Source organism: Rhinolophus sinicus, chromosome X (assembly GCF_036562045.2).
Source record: "Rhinolophus sinicus isolate RSC01 chromosome X, ASM3656204v1, whole genome shotgun sequence".
Lineage (NCBI taxonomy): Eukaryota > Metazoa > Chordata > Mammalia > Chiroptera > Rhinolophidae > Rhinolophus > Rhinolophus sinicus.
The window spans coordinates 7,370,562-7,386,935 of record NC_133768.1 but is presented as its reverse complement, the minus strand read 5'-3'; the positions used below and the strand labels follow the sequence as shown (position 1 = coordinate 7,386,935).

Below are 16,374 nucleotides of genomic sequence, written 5' to 3'. Positions count from 1 at the left end.
GCTTTTAGAGTCACACGTGTTAACCATAGGAGTCAGTCAACTCACAGCTGGCGTAGGAGCGGCTGTCATCCTCACACATTTTGTGCAGCTGCTGGTATTCCTCCTGTGCCAGCTCGAAGCGCTGCTGCTTAATCTGGTAGATTTCTTTCTTGGCATTGAGAGCCTCCTGGGCTACAATTAAATACTCCTTCAACATCCGTTCCTGCTCTCGTCTCCACTGTTCTCTGGGATCCTCAATCTGGGTAAGCTCTGAAATTAAGAGGAAGAATGTTAAGTGACTCCCAAGTGAAATCTCTAGGCTGACCAGTAGGCATGCAGTTCTGTGACTAGTCGCTATGAAAATTAAGTACCAGGGTGCACATTGTGGACCAGTCTACACAACAAACCTTCCTAGTGGAACTAGTGCAACTCCTTCTATTTTTATATCCACAGTTCAAATGAGGACGAAACTCTACAGATATGAAATAGTTCACTGGGAAGGGAAGACAATACCAGACAATTTTTCACACTGTAAATAAACGGTGGCAGAGAGGAACAGAAATGAACTCCTCACGGTCAAACTAAGCGATTTCCAACCCTCTCCTCACTGCCCTCTGACCCAGCTTTCACCACCCACACCCGACAGGCAGCCTTGTGTGTTCTTCGTGGCCTTCCTTGTCTCCTCCCACCCATAAATGCCCCCATTTCCCACTCTGGCTTTCTCACACTACAAGCTGCCAGAAGGGCTCAGGCCTTCCTCTGGCTCTGACCTCTCTTCTGAGCTCCCATCTTTTTTTTGCCAATTGCCTCCTAGATGCTTCTCCACCCAGACAGACTGAAAGTAATTCTGGGTCATTCGTCCAAAGCAGAACTCGTTCTTACACGGTACCCTTTCACTACCCAGCCCAAAACCCAACCAAACGATGACACCACACAGGCCTGCTTCTCCTCTGCCCTCCCTCTTGAAGTAAGTGGTGTCATCTGAACACACCCACTTAGCCGACCAGGGAATCCGGCCTAGGACTCACCCTCAGAGAAGCCCCGCTCCTCTCACTCACGCAGAATATGCCGTGGGGCATCAAGAACTGAGGGTTCCTGCCCGTAGACATAACACTGACGACACACCCTTCTCTCCATCTCCCCTTAGTTCACTCACACCCTCACGATCTCTCTCCAAAACCACCCAGGCTTGCTGTCTCGTCCACCAAAAGCCATCCTCAGTGCACTCACCGAACTTGACTTCCTATCTCTGCTTGCAAGTCTTGAACACACGAAGGCCTTTTAAAGTACAAAGTCTAGTATCCTCCACATGATATATGAGTCCTGAGACTAACTTGCAGCTTCCCTTCTAGTTTCTGCCCTTTTTCTCCACAAATATCCTCTAAACAGACTGAATTTGTCCCCAGTCCCCATCTTTGGCAATGCTGATCTGTGGATTTGTTCATGCTGCTTCTGTCCTCTTCTGCCCACCAGGAAACCTTACCATCTTTCAAGTCCCTTTGCAAAGACACCTCTTTTGTGAAGCCTTCTCTGCCCCTCAGAATATATATGTCTCTGTGCAAAGGCTAAGACTACTATTCCTACCACCGTGTTTCCCCAAAAATAAGACTTAGCTGGACCATCAGCTCTAATGTATATTTTGGAGCAAAAATTAACACGAGACCCGGTCTTATTTTAATATAAGACCACATATAATATAATATAATATAATATAATATAATATAATATAAGATAAGATAATACCGGGTCTCGTATTAATTTTTGCTCCAAAAGACACATTAGAGCTGAAGGTCTGGCTAGGTCTTATTTTCGGGGCAACACGGCACTTGCAACAGAACTGCTTTATATTTCTTTGTTCCCACCTGAACTACGAGCTCTAGAAGGTAGGTGCACAGCCTCAGTCATCCTTCTACTCTCAGCACCTTTCATCAGGCTGAAACCCAGAAGGCACTCAATTGTTGACTGCAGGCTCACTGAATGAGGAGGGAGGGGGCAGTCTGCTCTGCGGACAGAGGACTATGGTTCTGAAATCAGATCCTTACATTGAGGGGATGGAGTGAGCAAATGGGCAAGACACCCCCACTCAGGAAAGACAAAACCCTCCTTCAAGCAACAAATCTTCTAGTGGAGGCTTCAACAGAAGTGCCACCCAAAATGAAGTGAAAAAAATGGAAAGCGGTGCCCCTGTTCCCCATTTAGACACCCCAGCCTGTGGTGGCTGTTACAATGATGACATATCGGTAAATATATGCAGGCTGCTGGCAGCCAAAACAAAATAAAAGCGAGTTCACAGGAGAGAAAGGCTGGACAAATTCCCACACCCAAATCCTAAATAAATATGCAAAGTAATTCTTCATAAAGTGTGCTTGGGCACACAACAGCCAAAAGGCGGAAACAACCCTAATTCCATCAACTGATCAATAAAATGCGGTCTATCCATGTACACAATGGAATTGCATTCAGCCATAAAAGGGATGGAGCTCTGACACTCACTGCAACACGGATGAACCTCAGAAACGTGATGCGGAGCGAAGGAAGCCAGACACAAAGGGCACAGTATGCAAATCCATAGGGACAGAAAGGAGACTCGGAGTTGTCAGGGGCTGGGAGATTGGGGGGGAAATGGGCAATGGCTGCTAATGGGTTCAGGGTTTTCTTTTGGGGTGATGAAATGTTCTGGAACTAAATGGAGGTGGTGGTTCTATAATGGTGTGAATGTACCAAACGCCACTGAACCGTACACTTCATAATAGTTCATTTCACGTTCTGTGCATTTCACCTCAAAATGGTTAAAAAGGTAAATTTTACCGTTTCCCCGAAAATAACACCGAGCCGGACAATCAGCTCTAATGCGTCTTTTGGAGCAAAAAGTAATATAAGACCCGGTCTTGTATTTATTATATTACATTATATTATATTATATTACACCGGGTCTTATAGTAAAATACACGGTATTATATTATACTGTATTATATTGAATTATATTATAATTATATTATTTATATTGTATTATATTATATTATAAGACCTGGTCTTATATTAATGTTTGCTCCAAAAGACGCATGACAGCTGATTGTCCGGCGAGGTCTTATTTTCGGGGAAGCAGGGTATGCCATGTTAAACACACACATGCACGCACACACGCACACACACACGAGTGCTTGCCAGGTTGTCTCAAATAAGTACTCCCTTTTAAGGCCCGTTTCACCACCATCCCCTACCCCTGTTCTCACTGCCACTGCAGGGTCCTCCTAGAAAGCCTCTCCAAGCCTTAAAAGCTCATACGAGGAAGTAAGAAACCAAAAAAACAACAAAACTCTGAAGCCTGCCCTAGCCCCGGAGTTCAGCTTCAGCAAGCCTGGGGTGGGGGGAGGGCAGAGTCACTGCTGTGTGTAACTGCCCGACTGCCGTCTCTGGCGTTTGTTCAGCCATGAGACCCACCATGGCCGACGGGCATTGTTCACACTCTGTCCATGTGCCAGCAGGTCCTGGGAACCACGAAGGAGGTCAGCCCAGGGCCCCTCTGGTCCCTCACCCCGCTGTCGACCTGCACAGTTCCAATTTAATATGACTGCCTCCTCAGGTTCGATGCCTTTTTAAAGCTGTGCTATCAAGAGCTGGGTTCTCTCTCAGTAGCGAGTTTTCTGGAATGGGGTCTTTGGTACCCCATGTACAAATGAGTACACCAATAATGACCTTTCTTGTTCCTGAAAAGAAAACAAGAGTTGAGTTCCCTGAAGGTCTCAGCGGGGAGAGGAGGTGTAACCCCAGAGCTGTCTTTACCAGCATGCTCTATGATGCCGGGCCATCCCAGTTATGCTCAAGGTGGCATCAAGACAGTCCTTGATGATTACTCAGTTTTAGGGTTCACAGCCATGTCTAGAGTGCCACAGCGAACCCTTGAGGGTGGAGACTGGGTCTCACTTTCCTGCGTCCCCAGGGCCTAAAGAGTGGCCAGCACAGAAGCGCTGGATGACGCTTGCTCTGACTCAGCGGCCAGGCGAGCCAGGGGGCAGGGAGGGATGAGCAAGTTGGTTTATGAGAGAGACGAGCCAGAACAGGTCCTGGGCCTCTGCAGGCAGGCAGGCAGGCAGGCAGGCAGGCAGGCAGGCTTTCCAGAAAGGTTGTGTAAGGCAGATGCCGATGCAGCTCAGTCATACCGCCGGGCCCGGGAGGCAAAAGCCTGGTGATGAAGCCATGGTGCACATGTACCCAGGCCCACAGCGCCGCAATGAGAACTGCCCTCCCCTGTGGGAACTGCCCTCCCCTGTGGGAGTGGCCCTCACCTGTGGGAGTGGCCCTCCCCTGTGGGAGTGGCCCTCCCCTGTGGGAGTGGCCCTCCCCTGTGGGAGTGGCCCTCACCTGTGGGAACTGCCCTACCTGTGGGAACTACCCTACCTGTGGGAGTGGCCCTCAGCTGTGGGAAGGGCCCTCACCTATGGGAGTTGCCCACCAGCAGCTGAGAAGGCAAGCCCAGATGGCCAGACACCCCGAACACACACAGACTCGGGGCCATGGGAGGGCTGCTCTCAGCCGGAGCCTTGCTAAGCACTGCACCCTGTCAGTGGGCGGTGGATCCACCTAGAAGCCCTCTTCCCAGTTATTTAAGTGCTTGCCCCAGAGCCCAAACTCTTGTTCACAGAGCTGCAACCTAGTGCAGGGCTGAGTGCCATGTATCAGAAACTCCACTGTCCCCAGACTGACACAGGAAGCTCGCCATTCAAGTTTCCAAATGTTGAACTCGGGGGGTGAGTCGGTAAGTGATATGATGAAACTGGCCCTAAAGACACCAAGCCGGCTCGATGACACTAAAAGGACATGAGGAGCCACAGCACCAGAATGAGGAAAGAGCTTCAAAGTCACGCATGGGGTGGGCACAGTGCATCTTCAGGCCCCCCCAGCCTTCCCCGCACTTAATAAATCGGAGGGCAGAAAGCACACTTGGGGGAAGCCAGGCTTTGTGTCCCCAGTAGTAAAAATTGACAATGACAGAAACACTTGAGGGCAGCCAGATTGAAAATGGGAGAGAGTGAGAAAGTGTGAACCTGAGAGAGAAATGGATCCCCAGCTGATACCCAATCAAGAAAGGGTGATGAATGAAGAGGCAGAAAGCCAAGAGCGAGGGGTGGAGAACAGATCTAGAACAAAATGGAGCCTGTGAACCAGGGTGTGTTGACCTCGGCACTACTGACACTGGGGGTCGGCCCATTCTCTGCGGCAGGGGCCGTCCTCTGCATTGCAGGCAGCTTAGGAACGTCTCTGGTCTCCACTCACTAGATGCCGGTAGCACTGCTGCCACGTGTGGCCATGGAAAATGCCTCCAGACATTAGCCAGTGTCCCTGGGAGGCAAAATCAGCCCCGCTGAGTACAACTGTTCTAAACAGTTCTACAGAAAAGGCTGGCACGGTCAAGGACCCATTATTATTTTTTTATTAGTTTCAGGTGTACAAAACAATGCAGTAGCCAGACATTTACACCCCTCACAAAGTGATAACCTCCTCCCCCAATCTACTAGCCTCTGACATCGTATATAGGTGTTAGTTTCAGACTGTATTCCCTACACTGTACTCCACATCCCATGACTATATGTGTGTGTGTATATATATATATATATACACACACACACACACACACACACACACACGTATAGGTGTATATATATTAAATTATATATTAAACTGTATATATATTAAATTATAGTTGACATTCATTGTTATTCAGCTTCAGCCTCAGGTGTACAGGACGGTGAAGGACCCATTATTTTAGCTGTAGTCTTTACACCCTTCGCACTCTTCACAAAAATCAAAAAGGTCTGGTGTATTCAAGTTAAATGCATAAGCCAAAATGAAGTTAAGGTAACCACTTGGGCAGTTATTGTTCCAAGAACTTGTAAGCTTCACTTTGCAATAACCAACCTTCTCATTATGAGAAGTATTTCTCTTTTCAGACTGCCTAGGAAATTTATTCCTTATTTAGATATTAAGACCCTCCATTACACATAAGCCATGCAGTCCTGAGCAATACGCAAGCAAGGTAGCTACATAACTGCTTCACTGTTTTAAGAACTCATCTAAAGAACACTTCACATTACATTTATAAAACCCAGTTTAACGCTGTGTCGGGGAGTCATGATTCTTTTGCTCCCCAAAAGGAGATTTAGCATCTTTGAGACCAACATGAAAAGTCATTCACATATAGTAACCCAAATGTGCCACTCTACTTACTATTTATGTGGTCCATGTAATAAATTCCAATCTGTTTATCATATACAGTTTCCCATCCTAAAGGAAGTTCGTCCCCAACACAATCAGCAAAGGTCAATGGCTTTGTAATCCTGCAAAATAAAACCATAAAAGCAAATTTGAAAAGCAGTTCAATTTCATGTAAGTTTGCTGAATCGACTCTAGAATCAGGTTTTAATGCAAAATTATATATGATCTAATCGACTGCTTTGGCCCCAAATTTGGTTGCAAAATTAATTCACCTGCTTTGCCTAAATAATAATCAGTAACAATATCAGTACGCACACAGTTAAAGGCATTACTATCTCAAAGAGCAACTTTAAATACCAGCGAAAATAGACATTGAAAGTTACAAAACAGGTAAAACAAGCATCTTCTTCCAAGCAGTGTGTTTAAGGAGGTGATGACAGTGGAATGCAGCTCTCTGCTTCGTTCTCATTCCCTGGGCAATGTTCCCCCTTCACAACTTTTCACCTCCATACATTACAGCTTAAATATATCTAAAATGCCTTTGTACTATTTTCACCTACCAGTGGTCATAAGTTAAGGAGTTAAACATTGACCACCGACCAAATGCGAAAAGCCAAACAAGTATGGTGACAATACAAGGAGATGCCTGGTAAATACTGCCTGGATTCCTGATACAGTGGGAGTCAAGACTGCAAAGGGTCCTTTTGGTTTTCTGGAGGAAAACAAGAAAAGCACATTGTCTACAGACCTCTCTTCTTGCAGTAAATCTGACTGAGGAAACCTTGGCTTGACACAGATAGATAAAGGAAAGGTTTCCAGATGGGTTTCTTTAAGCAGAATGCCTCCCTCCCCCACAGCCCACAATCACACTGATTGACAAGACAGCTGTTGTATAAAACGGGCCACACCTATAATTGTCTGAGCCCGGGCAGCGATCTATTCGGCCGGCTCTATAAATGCACGCTGACTGGCATGCATGGGAATCCAATAACCTAAATTTCGCTAACTCAATCCTCCCACATCCTCTGTTCAAATCCCTGGCCCCAGGAAAGTGAGACACCACAGCCACGCCAAACCCCACAAGACCAGCATATATTTTGAACATGCTATTCCCCCAAATTGGTTCGACAATAAGGCTGTGTCTCCCCCAGTAGCACTTAGAAACTGATGAACATCGTCAGGACGGTGCTGATTGGAACTCGTCTGCACTTTAAACACATAGTTTGAAAGAGTTAGAGTCACTATCAGAATAGAAATATACAGAAGGTGAAATACGCCACGGACACCCTCCCAAATCCCATGCACTCAAAACATCACAAGAGCCTATTGCATGCCGGTGCCATCCCACAGCACCAGCGTCCATGGCACAAATCCTTCCAGGTTGGGAATGTTGTGGCAGTGGCGTGGTTCCACGTCAAGCAGGGAAGGACAGGGTGTTGTGCATGATACAAGCCCTGCAGGAGACCAACCCACAACAAAAACAATGCTACTTTGAGATAAAACTGAGTCCTGACTACATGTCTGCTATTCTAGATTCACGTATAAACCTAGTGAAAAATGCCCAAGCACAGGCGCGTTCTAAGCATGGTAACATATATATGATCTCATGGAATCAACAACTAGAGGGGGGGAATATCCACACAATAGCCAAAAGGTGGAAACAACTAAGGGCCCTAAACTGTGAACAGATATATGCTACAGCGTAGGCAGACCCTGAAATCATTGTGCTGGGTGAAAGAAGCCACATACAGAAGTCCACAGTTGGGTGGTTCCATGTAGAAGAAATGTCCAGATTACGCAAATCCATAAAGACAGATAGTAGACCAGTGGTGCCGGCACTGGGGGAAAAAGGGACTGGGGAGTGACTGCTAATGGGTATGGGACTTCCTTTAGGGGTGATCAAAATATTCTGGAATTAGATCGTGGCGACGGCTGTACAACTCTGTGAATATACTGAAAATGAATAAACTGTATACCTTAAATGGTGAATTTTATGGTATATGTGAATCACATGTCAATTTTAAAAACTATGATGAAAGGAACATCTCTGTGTATAAAGCTCATAATCTGTATTTACAATTATTTTCTTCAAAAGATTCCCAGAAGTAAATTTACAAGGTCCTTTCTCCCTATCTTAAATTCAGTGTAAAAAATTCAGACAATAAAGTATAAAGAATAGGAAATAAAATCGCCTATAATCCAGAAGCCCTGGGTTCATGCTTTAGTCTATTCCCCACCCCCCTTCTTTTTCCTACATTTTTTCCACAGCTGACATCATACTAGATACAATTTCACACTCTGATTTTTTTCATTTGTGTATTTCCTCCGGCCCTTTAACTCTTTGTCAGCATCACTTTCTGTCATGTTGGAATCTTCCATCATGTGCAGTAAACCATAATCCATTTACCAGCCACCTCAAGTCATCTACTTAGGTACGTTCCAATTTTCTGCTCTCTATTGTAAATAATGGGTATGAGCTTACAGTAAATGCTTGATGCATGTTGCCAAAGTGCTTTACCATCAGTGTACACTCCTCCCAGTGAAGTCCGTGATGGTCTTTCTCATCACCCTCTGGGGATATCTTTAACACACTGGTTCAAGGGCTCAGAATAAACCCATATGGCACAAGAGCACTTTACTTTCAAGGAACAAGTTAGTAGGGAGTACAGCCTAAGTTTAACAGCCTTTTCAGAATGTGGGTGAGTTGGGGAAACATGGTAAGCAATGAACTGAGAAGTAGGGTACCCACTGTTCCCATACGTCACAGCACGCTCTAATGTTGTATCGTGATCAGGCTCTAGCCAATGGGCTGTGGACAGAGGTAATGTACACCCCATCCGGGCTTGTCTTCTTGTAGGACCCTCCGTGCAAACCTGTCCGCAACCCAGTAGACGATGGCTGCTAGAGTCTGAATGTTTGTGTGCCCCCAAAATTCCTATGTTGAAATCCTAATGCCCAATACGATGGTATCTGGAGAAAGTGTCACCCAGCAGGGGTCCCTCTGCCACAAAAATAACAGAAAAAGAATTTCTCATTAAGCCCATCAAGTACCTAGTTCTGAAAACACTTTGCTTACCTCCACATGTAAGCTCTAACAATACAACTTAGAGGAAAATAAAGATACACTTCAGCCCACTTGGTAAAAAGAATTTTTTAGGGCAGTGCTATCCCCAAGAAATGTAATGAGAGCCACATACTTATTTCAAAAATTTCCAGCAGTCACACTCAAAAGAGTAAAAAGAAACAGGTGAAATTGAGCTTAATAGCATATTTTATTAGTCCCAATATATGAAAAATACTATCAACTTAACATGACTATAAAAACTATAAACATGAGATTTTGCATCTTTTTTTTATGAATTCTTTGAAATCCAGTGTGTGTTGTACATGTAGAGCCCATCTCATGACTCAAGGGACTCGTCGCCCATGTGGCTGTGGCTATTGCGCTGGACAGCACTGCTCTAGGGCCTCACCTAGTTCTAGAACCATCTGATTCTACAGAGGATCACAGCAAAATCCGCCAGCTGACACTGAGACCACATAAGAACTATCTGGCCTGAGAAGCCGTCTTCCACAAGGCCATAGTGGGGATCCCTAAAGAGGCACGTTTCTAAGACCACAAAACCTCATGCAGGGAACTCGCTTCCCTCCTGTGCCTTGGTCCATCTGCATTCCCAGCAACCAGCGGGAATCGCTGTGCCCCAACAGGGACTGTTCCTTCCCATTGCCATGTTTCCCTCCCCCTCCCTTCCTGTTCAAATCCTAATGTGTCTTCCTAGATGTGGTCCAGACTCCTCCTGCCCAGACTGCACCCACCCCAGCAGAAAGTAAGCTGTCCTTTCTTTGGCCAACCTCAGTAGTTTCTCTCTCCTCCTGGGACATTTATTAAAACGGGAAGTAGAACATGGTTATTTGTTCAGGTCGCATCTCCCTAGTGTTTACTCCTTCTGGGCAAGAATGGCATGTCCTCCAGCTCTGACCTGCCCCCACAGGCTCCGCGTCATGCCCCACAGCATGCTCCGCTGCACACACAGACTTGACCTGTCAATGGCAAGTGCAGTCTGCCACCAAATCTATGTCTACGGCAGCTCTAGAGCTGTTTGGGGGATGTTGCTGTCTTCACAAAATACACGCTCATGAGCAGGTGCGCAGACCTGAGGCTTGAGACACGGGATCCCAGAGAGTGGGCTGCAGCACCACGCATGTATCACTTCCTCTGCGAGGATTCACACAACAGGTGCTTGGGACCTGTTTACAAGCACAATAGGAAACGTGGGCTTGTCGCGTTATGAATGGCATCCTGGAAACACAGCACTAAGGAGAAGAGCCAGTGCAGGCCACAGGGCCCTCCCAAGGAGACCCGAAAGGCCGCTGCCTTACAAACCCCTGCGCCCACCCCACGCACAGACCAGCCCTCAGCAGCCAGCCCCCTCCGAAAGGACCCAGGTGGGTCCTTCCCGGGGCTCCACACCAGGGGGAGCTGGCACCAGGGACAACCCTGGCCACTACGGTTCATCTAGCAGGGAGAGGAGAGAAATAATGATTCCCGGGAGTGTCTGACTTCTGCAACCTGCCTTTTCCAAAGAGGAAAAGCAGGTGTTCCAAAATACACACACAGACAGAAAGCAGACCAGTGATTGTTGAAGACCGGAGCAGGAATGAGGACATACATGGTGTGGGGGAGGGGGACGATGGGAATGTTCTAAAACCGAGTCATGGTGATGGCCGCCCAGCTACGGACATTTACTAAAACTCATCAAACTCACTAAAATGGGTGAACTTTGTGGTATGAAAATTACACCTCCCTAGAGCTGTGTTAAACACACACACACACGATAAGATTCCTAGTAAGTACTTCATTTACAGTGGAAAGAAACATTTTCAGGATTCCAAATCATATGAAACACTCAGGAGAAGGGGGAAAAACGCAAACACCTGGGCGCTACAGCGAGCCTCACGGTCATGTCACTCACAGGCAGCTGTCACACACAGCCCAGATTCTGATCCACAACGGCCACACCATGGCTCATCCATGTCCCAGAACGTCTTCAAAATGGCTGAGCACTTGAAACATTCTCAAAGCGGACAATTTCCACTTCTCTGTATTCATTCCTCACGTTCCTTTGCATCAGCTCTCATGCTACAGTCACAACCTACTACTAACTGGTGAAATTGATGGAGTAGGTCCCAAGCGGAGTTTCAGTTTAAAAAGAAAATATTAGAACACATCACACCTCATAAGGGCAATACGGCACATGCTATGTCATGAACCTTTCCTTTTGGTGCTGTGTGTGATCCAAAGTGGTCTCCTAACTTCCGGTGGCCATCAGCAGTGCACTTGGGAAGGCAGTGCTCCAGGATAAACCTATAGGTGGATGTAACGAGTCACAAAAGCACTAGCGTGGTTCATGGGCAGGTTTTGCAGACACAGCTGAAAGCGTGCAGCCACACCCACCAGCCCTGGGCAAAGCCCGCCATGTGCTCACCAGACAAGGAGAGCTTCCTTGAATCAGGGCCACCATTTTAGGAGGTGGGGCCATTACCGCCACCCCCACTTTTCCTGGGAAGAAACTGAGCTTAGGGACACACGCCTAAGAAGTGGCAAGCCCTGGCCGCAGAAGTGGGCAGTGAAGACTCAGAAGAAGCCTGCTCGGGTACCCAGCAGGTGGCTCTCTGCACCCCTGCAGGACTCACAGAAGAAATTCAAGCACAAAATTAATGGGTTCCAAGAGCCGATAAGGCAGGAACCACCATCCCTGAGTAAAACACTAGAAATAAAAATGCTGCATTGCTGCTATAAGAATAAGCAGATACGTACTGTTTTCCACTTTTTAATAATTTTTTCTCTCTCTTACCCTCCTGACAAATTCCTAATGATGATTACTCTGATGAGCACACAGGTAGGGAAGTTAATGGCCACCATCTTGATTTTAATATGGCCGAAATGCTAGGTGAGCTTCTTACCACAGTCCTCTAAAATAAAATACATTATTATAAAAGTTTGGTTCTTAACTTACCACTGAATATAACAGACAGGAAGGGATGTTGAAAAATTAAATGAGGAGGTGTTCAGGATGGATTTGGGGGAAAAGAAACATAGTAACAATTGACGGAAGGAGTAAATTCAGCTGGAATGGAAGAGGAAAACTGGCCATGGGGAACGGAGAGGCCCAACTGTCACATGCTTTAGAAATGCGATCACAGGGAGATGACCCTGGATAGTCCTGGCCACCCCTTCAGACAAGGACACACAGCGGCAGTGATGTCACAGTCCTCTGGGCTTTGTGATCTCACTTTCAGCTTTGCAAATACCAAGATCCAGCTCTTTCCTGTGTGTGGTACCAGCTGCAGCAAGTCCTGCGCCAGGCTTCTAAGAGCAAGAGCAAAAGGGGTTTATCACCTGCCCTTTTCTGCATGATTACCTCCTCCTCCTCCCCCTCCCCTGCTTCACTCCCCCCAAAAATGACTTTCAGCAGTCAGTCCATCTGTTTTCTTTTGGCATGAGAATCCCACTCTTTCTCGATGCATCTTTGCATCCATCAGCAGCTGAATCCGTGGACAAAGGCACAGGGAAAGATGCCTGAAGCGCTAAGACACTCAGTCATCCACCCAGCTCATGTGAAGTACCACGTGCCAGGAAAAAATGCGGGAAACTGTCACCTGGAAGGGACAGCAGCTCTTTTAGGTCTTGGATCTCTCCGGGAATCTGAGATAAGCCGTTGATCTCCTCCCTAGAAAAATATGCCTACATGTACACCCAAAATGCTGCCCTCATATATGCACAAAATGCTGTCCATCCGGCAAGTCCAGTTTCGGGAAGCCTGTTCCCAGCTCCTCGCCCAGGGGAAGAGGCCCCAGTAGACAGTGCAGCTCCTGGGGGACGGCCCGGTTTCACCAGTGGTGGGGTCAGAGAGAGAGGAACCCCCAGACCACTTCTAACCTGCCCTGGCCCCATGCATGGGGGCGGGGGTGAACACAGCAAAACGAAGCCTCCCCCCAAAGGCGTGGCCCATGCTGACAAAGAGCAGGGCATGGGAGGCAGGGCGTGCTATCATGGCATCTGCTTTGTGCAAAGCTCCTCTGGGCTGCAGAGAAAGTGGAGAGCAGGGAGAGGGACTGCAGGCGTGGGCAGGAAACGGCGAGGCCTGCGGAGCGAGCGTGGGGCCAGGAAAGCAGTAATGGGGGCCAGGGCCTCGCGCCCCGTGAGGCCCTTCCCCAGTGCCTGGAGCAAGGCAGGTGAGCAGAGGCATCTCAGTGGCGTGCTGTGGGAAGAGCGACAGGAACACTCGCACGACTTTGTAAGCACTTCTGTACATTTCCACGACCCTAATACTTTGCCTTCCAAGTGACATCACAAAGGCCCTGAGTTAAGGTCTTTTGTGAGGCACCTGCACCGATGCACACCTGCCCGGGGAACAATTCGTTCTGGGTGGAAAGGTTTCTGCAACGCCAGGCTGCCCTGAGACTCTCCCAGGAGGCAGGAACGGGTGTCTGCTGCCTTTCTCACGGCATCCGCAGCACGGCCCGACACACAGCTGCACGAACAAATAATGAGTGAGAGAGGCAGGCCAGGCGCCACTGAGCTGGACTTGGGACGTCCTGTAACACAGGACGCTGTCCCCAAAGGGCAGGCACTGGTGTCGGGACTCCACCATTTCACTTAACATCGAATGGCAAGAATTGTAGAAAACATCTCGGAGCAGGACGGAGGGCAGCAGTCCGTGAGCAGCCCCAGGAAGTGGCTTAATAGTGAGCGCCACATTCTTCTTTACGACTGCAAATGATGCTCAAGCTGCCCCTGAGCACAGTGAATACACTGAGTTATAGCGACTACTTAAAACACTACACTACGTGGACATGAGCCGGGACACATCCCCACGGGCATTACAACTCCAGTTCTGCTTCCCTTCATTCCCCACCAGTCGGGCTGAAATTTCTGCATCCATTAATGTCCACACTGAAATGTGGGTGCAGGCCCTGAGGAACCACGTGCACCAGGCCAGCTGTGCATGCTGGATTAGAGACAGTTCCTTTGGAACCCACACCGGGCCCCTCCAAAGGTCCTGCCCATCTCGAAACCCCCCACTAGGAAACCTGCGGAATCCCTCCTGCCAGCCTGCAGAGACACCTGTGGCTGTGCCCGGGGCTCCCCCTCTCTGCTGATGCATGCTGCTACCTGGAGCCCTAGCCCGGAGGTTTGGCTGGGTAGCAGGCCCGGCCTGTTAAAACAAAAGCACAGTACCCAGCTATCTCCAAAACACAAAGCAACACTTAGAACAAATAACCTACTATTTTTTTTTAAATATATTTGTTCTGTCAAACTTGTCAATGCACATCCCCAAGACCGAGCCAACAGCTCTTGGAGCCTGAGCCCATCAGAGCAGGGTTCAGTACTGTCACCAAAAGCACCGATAAGGTAAAAGGGACCTGCTTAATTAGTGTGCAGAACTGCCTGGCTTCTTGTATCAAGGGAACACTCTTATCAGGACTCTGCAGTGAGTTCTTTTGCCGAAGCAAATCTTGTGAGCCAGAGGTCTGCTTTATTATGGCAGAGGGGACACAAGAGAAGTAAGGAGTTATTCCCAGGACCAGAAACCAAGGAAGACCAAAGGGTCACAGCTGCCTGGCTTTTGGACATGATGGCCAGGCAGTCCAAATGCACACAATGAGCCTGTAAGGTGAGGTCACAGGCCTTTGTCTTTCATCCTCCAAGAAAGCAGCCCAATGCTCTAAGTCCAGAAATAATCTTAACTCATCTTCTGGCTCCAAGCGTCCACAGCCCCCTTTCTCTGGAGACGCTACCTCACCAGAAGCCCGAGCGAGCCTACTCCCAAGATTCTCTTCTGCTCTGAATCTTCATTGAAGGGCAAGTGTCTCCAGATGCCACCACTAGACTTTTCACACCATGAAGTCAAGCAGCCAGAGGTCCTGGCCTTCCCACCTCGAACCCCCAGGTACCTGGCACAGCTCCTGACCCTATAGCAGGAGTGAACTAGGCTCAAATGGCTGGAGAGATGGCATGAGAGAGAGAGGGATGGATGGAGGGAGGGATGATGGATGGATGGATGGATGGAGGGAGGGAGAGAGGGGTGGATGGAGGGAGGGAGGAATGGATAATGGATGGATGGATGGATGGATGGATGGATGGAGGGAAGAAGGGAAGGGTGGAGAGAAAAAAGGATAGATGGAGGGATGGATAAAAGGAGGGAAGGATGGACTGAAGGGTGGAGAGATAAAAGGTTGGATCTGTGGGTGGGTCAATGGAAGAATGGGTGGCTAGAAAGAAAAACGGATGGATACACAGGAGGATAGATGAAGGATAGATAGAAGAATGGCGGGAGTAAGGCTGGGACAGAGGAACAGAGGGGCAGAGGGACAGACACACAGATGAAGAACCCATCCATAGAGTCCAGTGGGGAGGAAACCTCTTGAAAAGGAGGAAGTGAATGTTACGAGTTAAGGGAGAACTGCCTCCTATCGGGTCTCTCCTGTAAGCCAGAATTGCCAAATCAGGTCCCTCAGGATTTATAGGCAAACACATTCCTGGCAGTTCAGGGGCCAGAGGGCAGCCCGGTTCCTTCACATCTGTCGGGCTTTCTTTCCATAGATTGCTTTCCTAACTGGGAGGCTGGAAGGTAACAAAAGAAAGGGCTGAATTCAACAGCAGCCACACACCGACCACAGAGAAGTTGCCCCAAGACTTGCTAGTGATTTGATTTTCAGCAGGGCCACTTTGAGAAAGGGTGGGTCATTTGGGGGTACCACACAGAGGCTTTCCTGCACTGTCCATTGTGGCGGCCACTAGGCACACGTGGCTACTTCAAGTTCAATGAAAATGAAGTAAAATTGAAAGTTCATCCTTCAGTTACACGAGCCACACACAAGTACTCACGAAGCATGTGGCGGGTGGCTGCCGTACCAGACGGGGCAGGCACTGAATATGTCCATCATCACAGAATGTTCATCACAGAATGTTCTACGGGACAGCACTGCTGCAGATAGCCAAAGGGCAGTGAGAGGACACTGATCTCTCAGGGCAAGGAGAGGGGGTGAAACAGGAGTACAGAAATGCAGCAAACAACAGTTCACGGAGATATTTTCTCCAAGAAGCATCTATTTTAAGGTTCAAGGTCATAAAACACATTGGCACCCTTCAGTTCACCAATCCCACTAGCATAGTGG

The 16,374-nt window shown here is 48.1% G+C and overlaps 1 protein-coding gene across 1 annotated transcript in view; it reads right to left on the bottom strand.

The window, feature by feature from the left end:
- Positions 1 to 16,374, bottom strand: part of WWC3 (WWC family member 3) — a 101,858-nt gene that overhangs the window by 63,020 nt on the left and 22,464 nt on the right. The window contains 2 exon segments of the mRNA XM_019746296.2: positions 46 to 249; positions 6,205 to 6,314. Of these exon segments, the coding sequence (XP_019601855.2) occupies positions 46 to 249; positions 6,205 to 6,314 (314 nt within the window).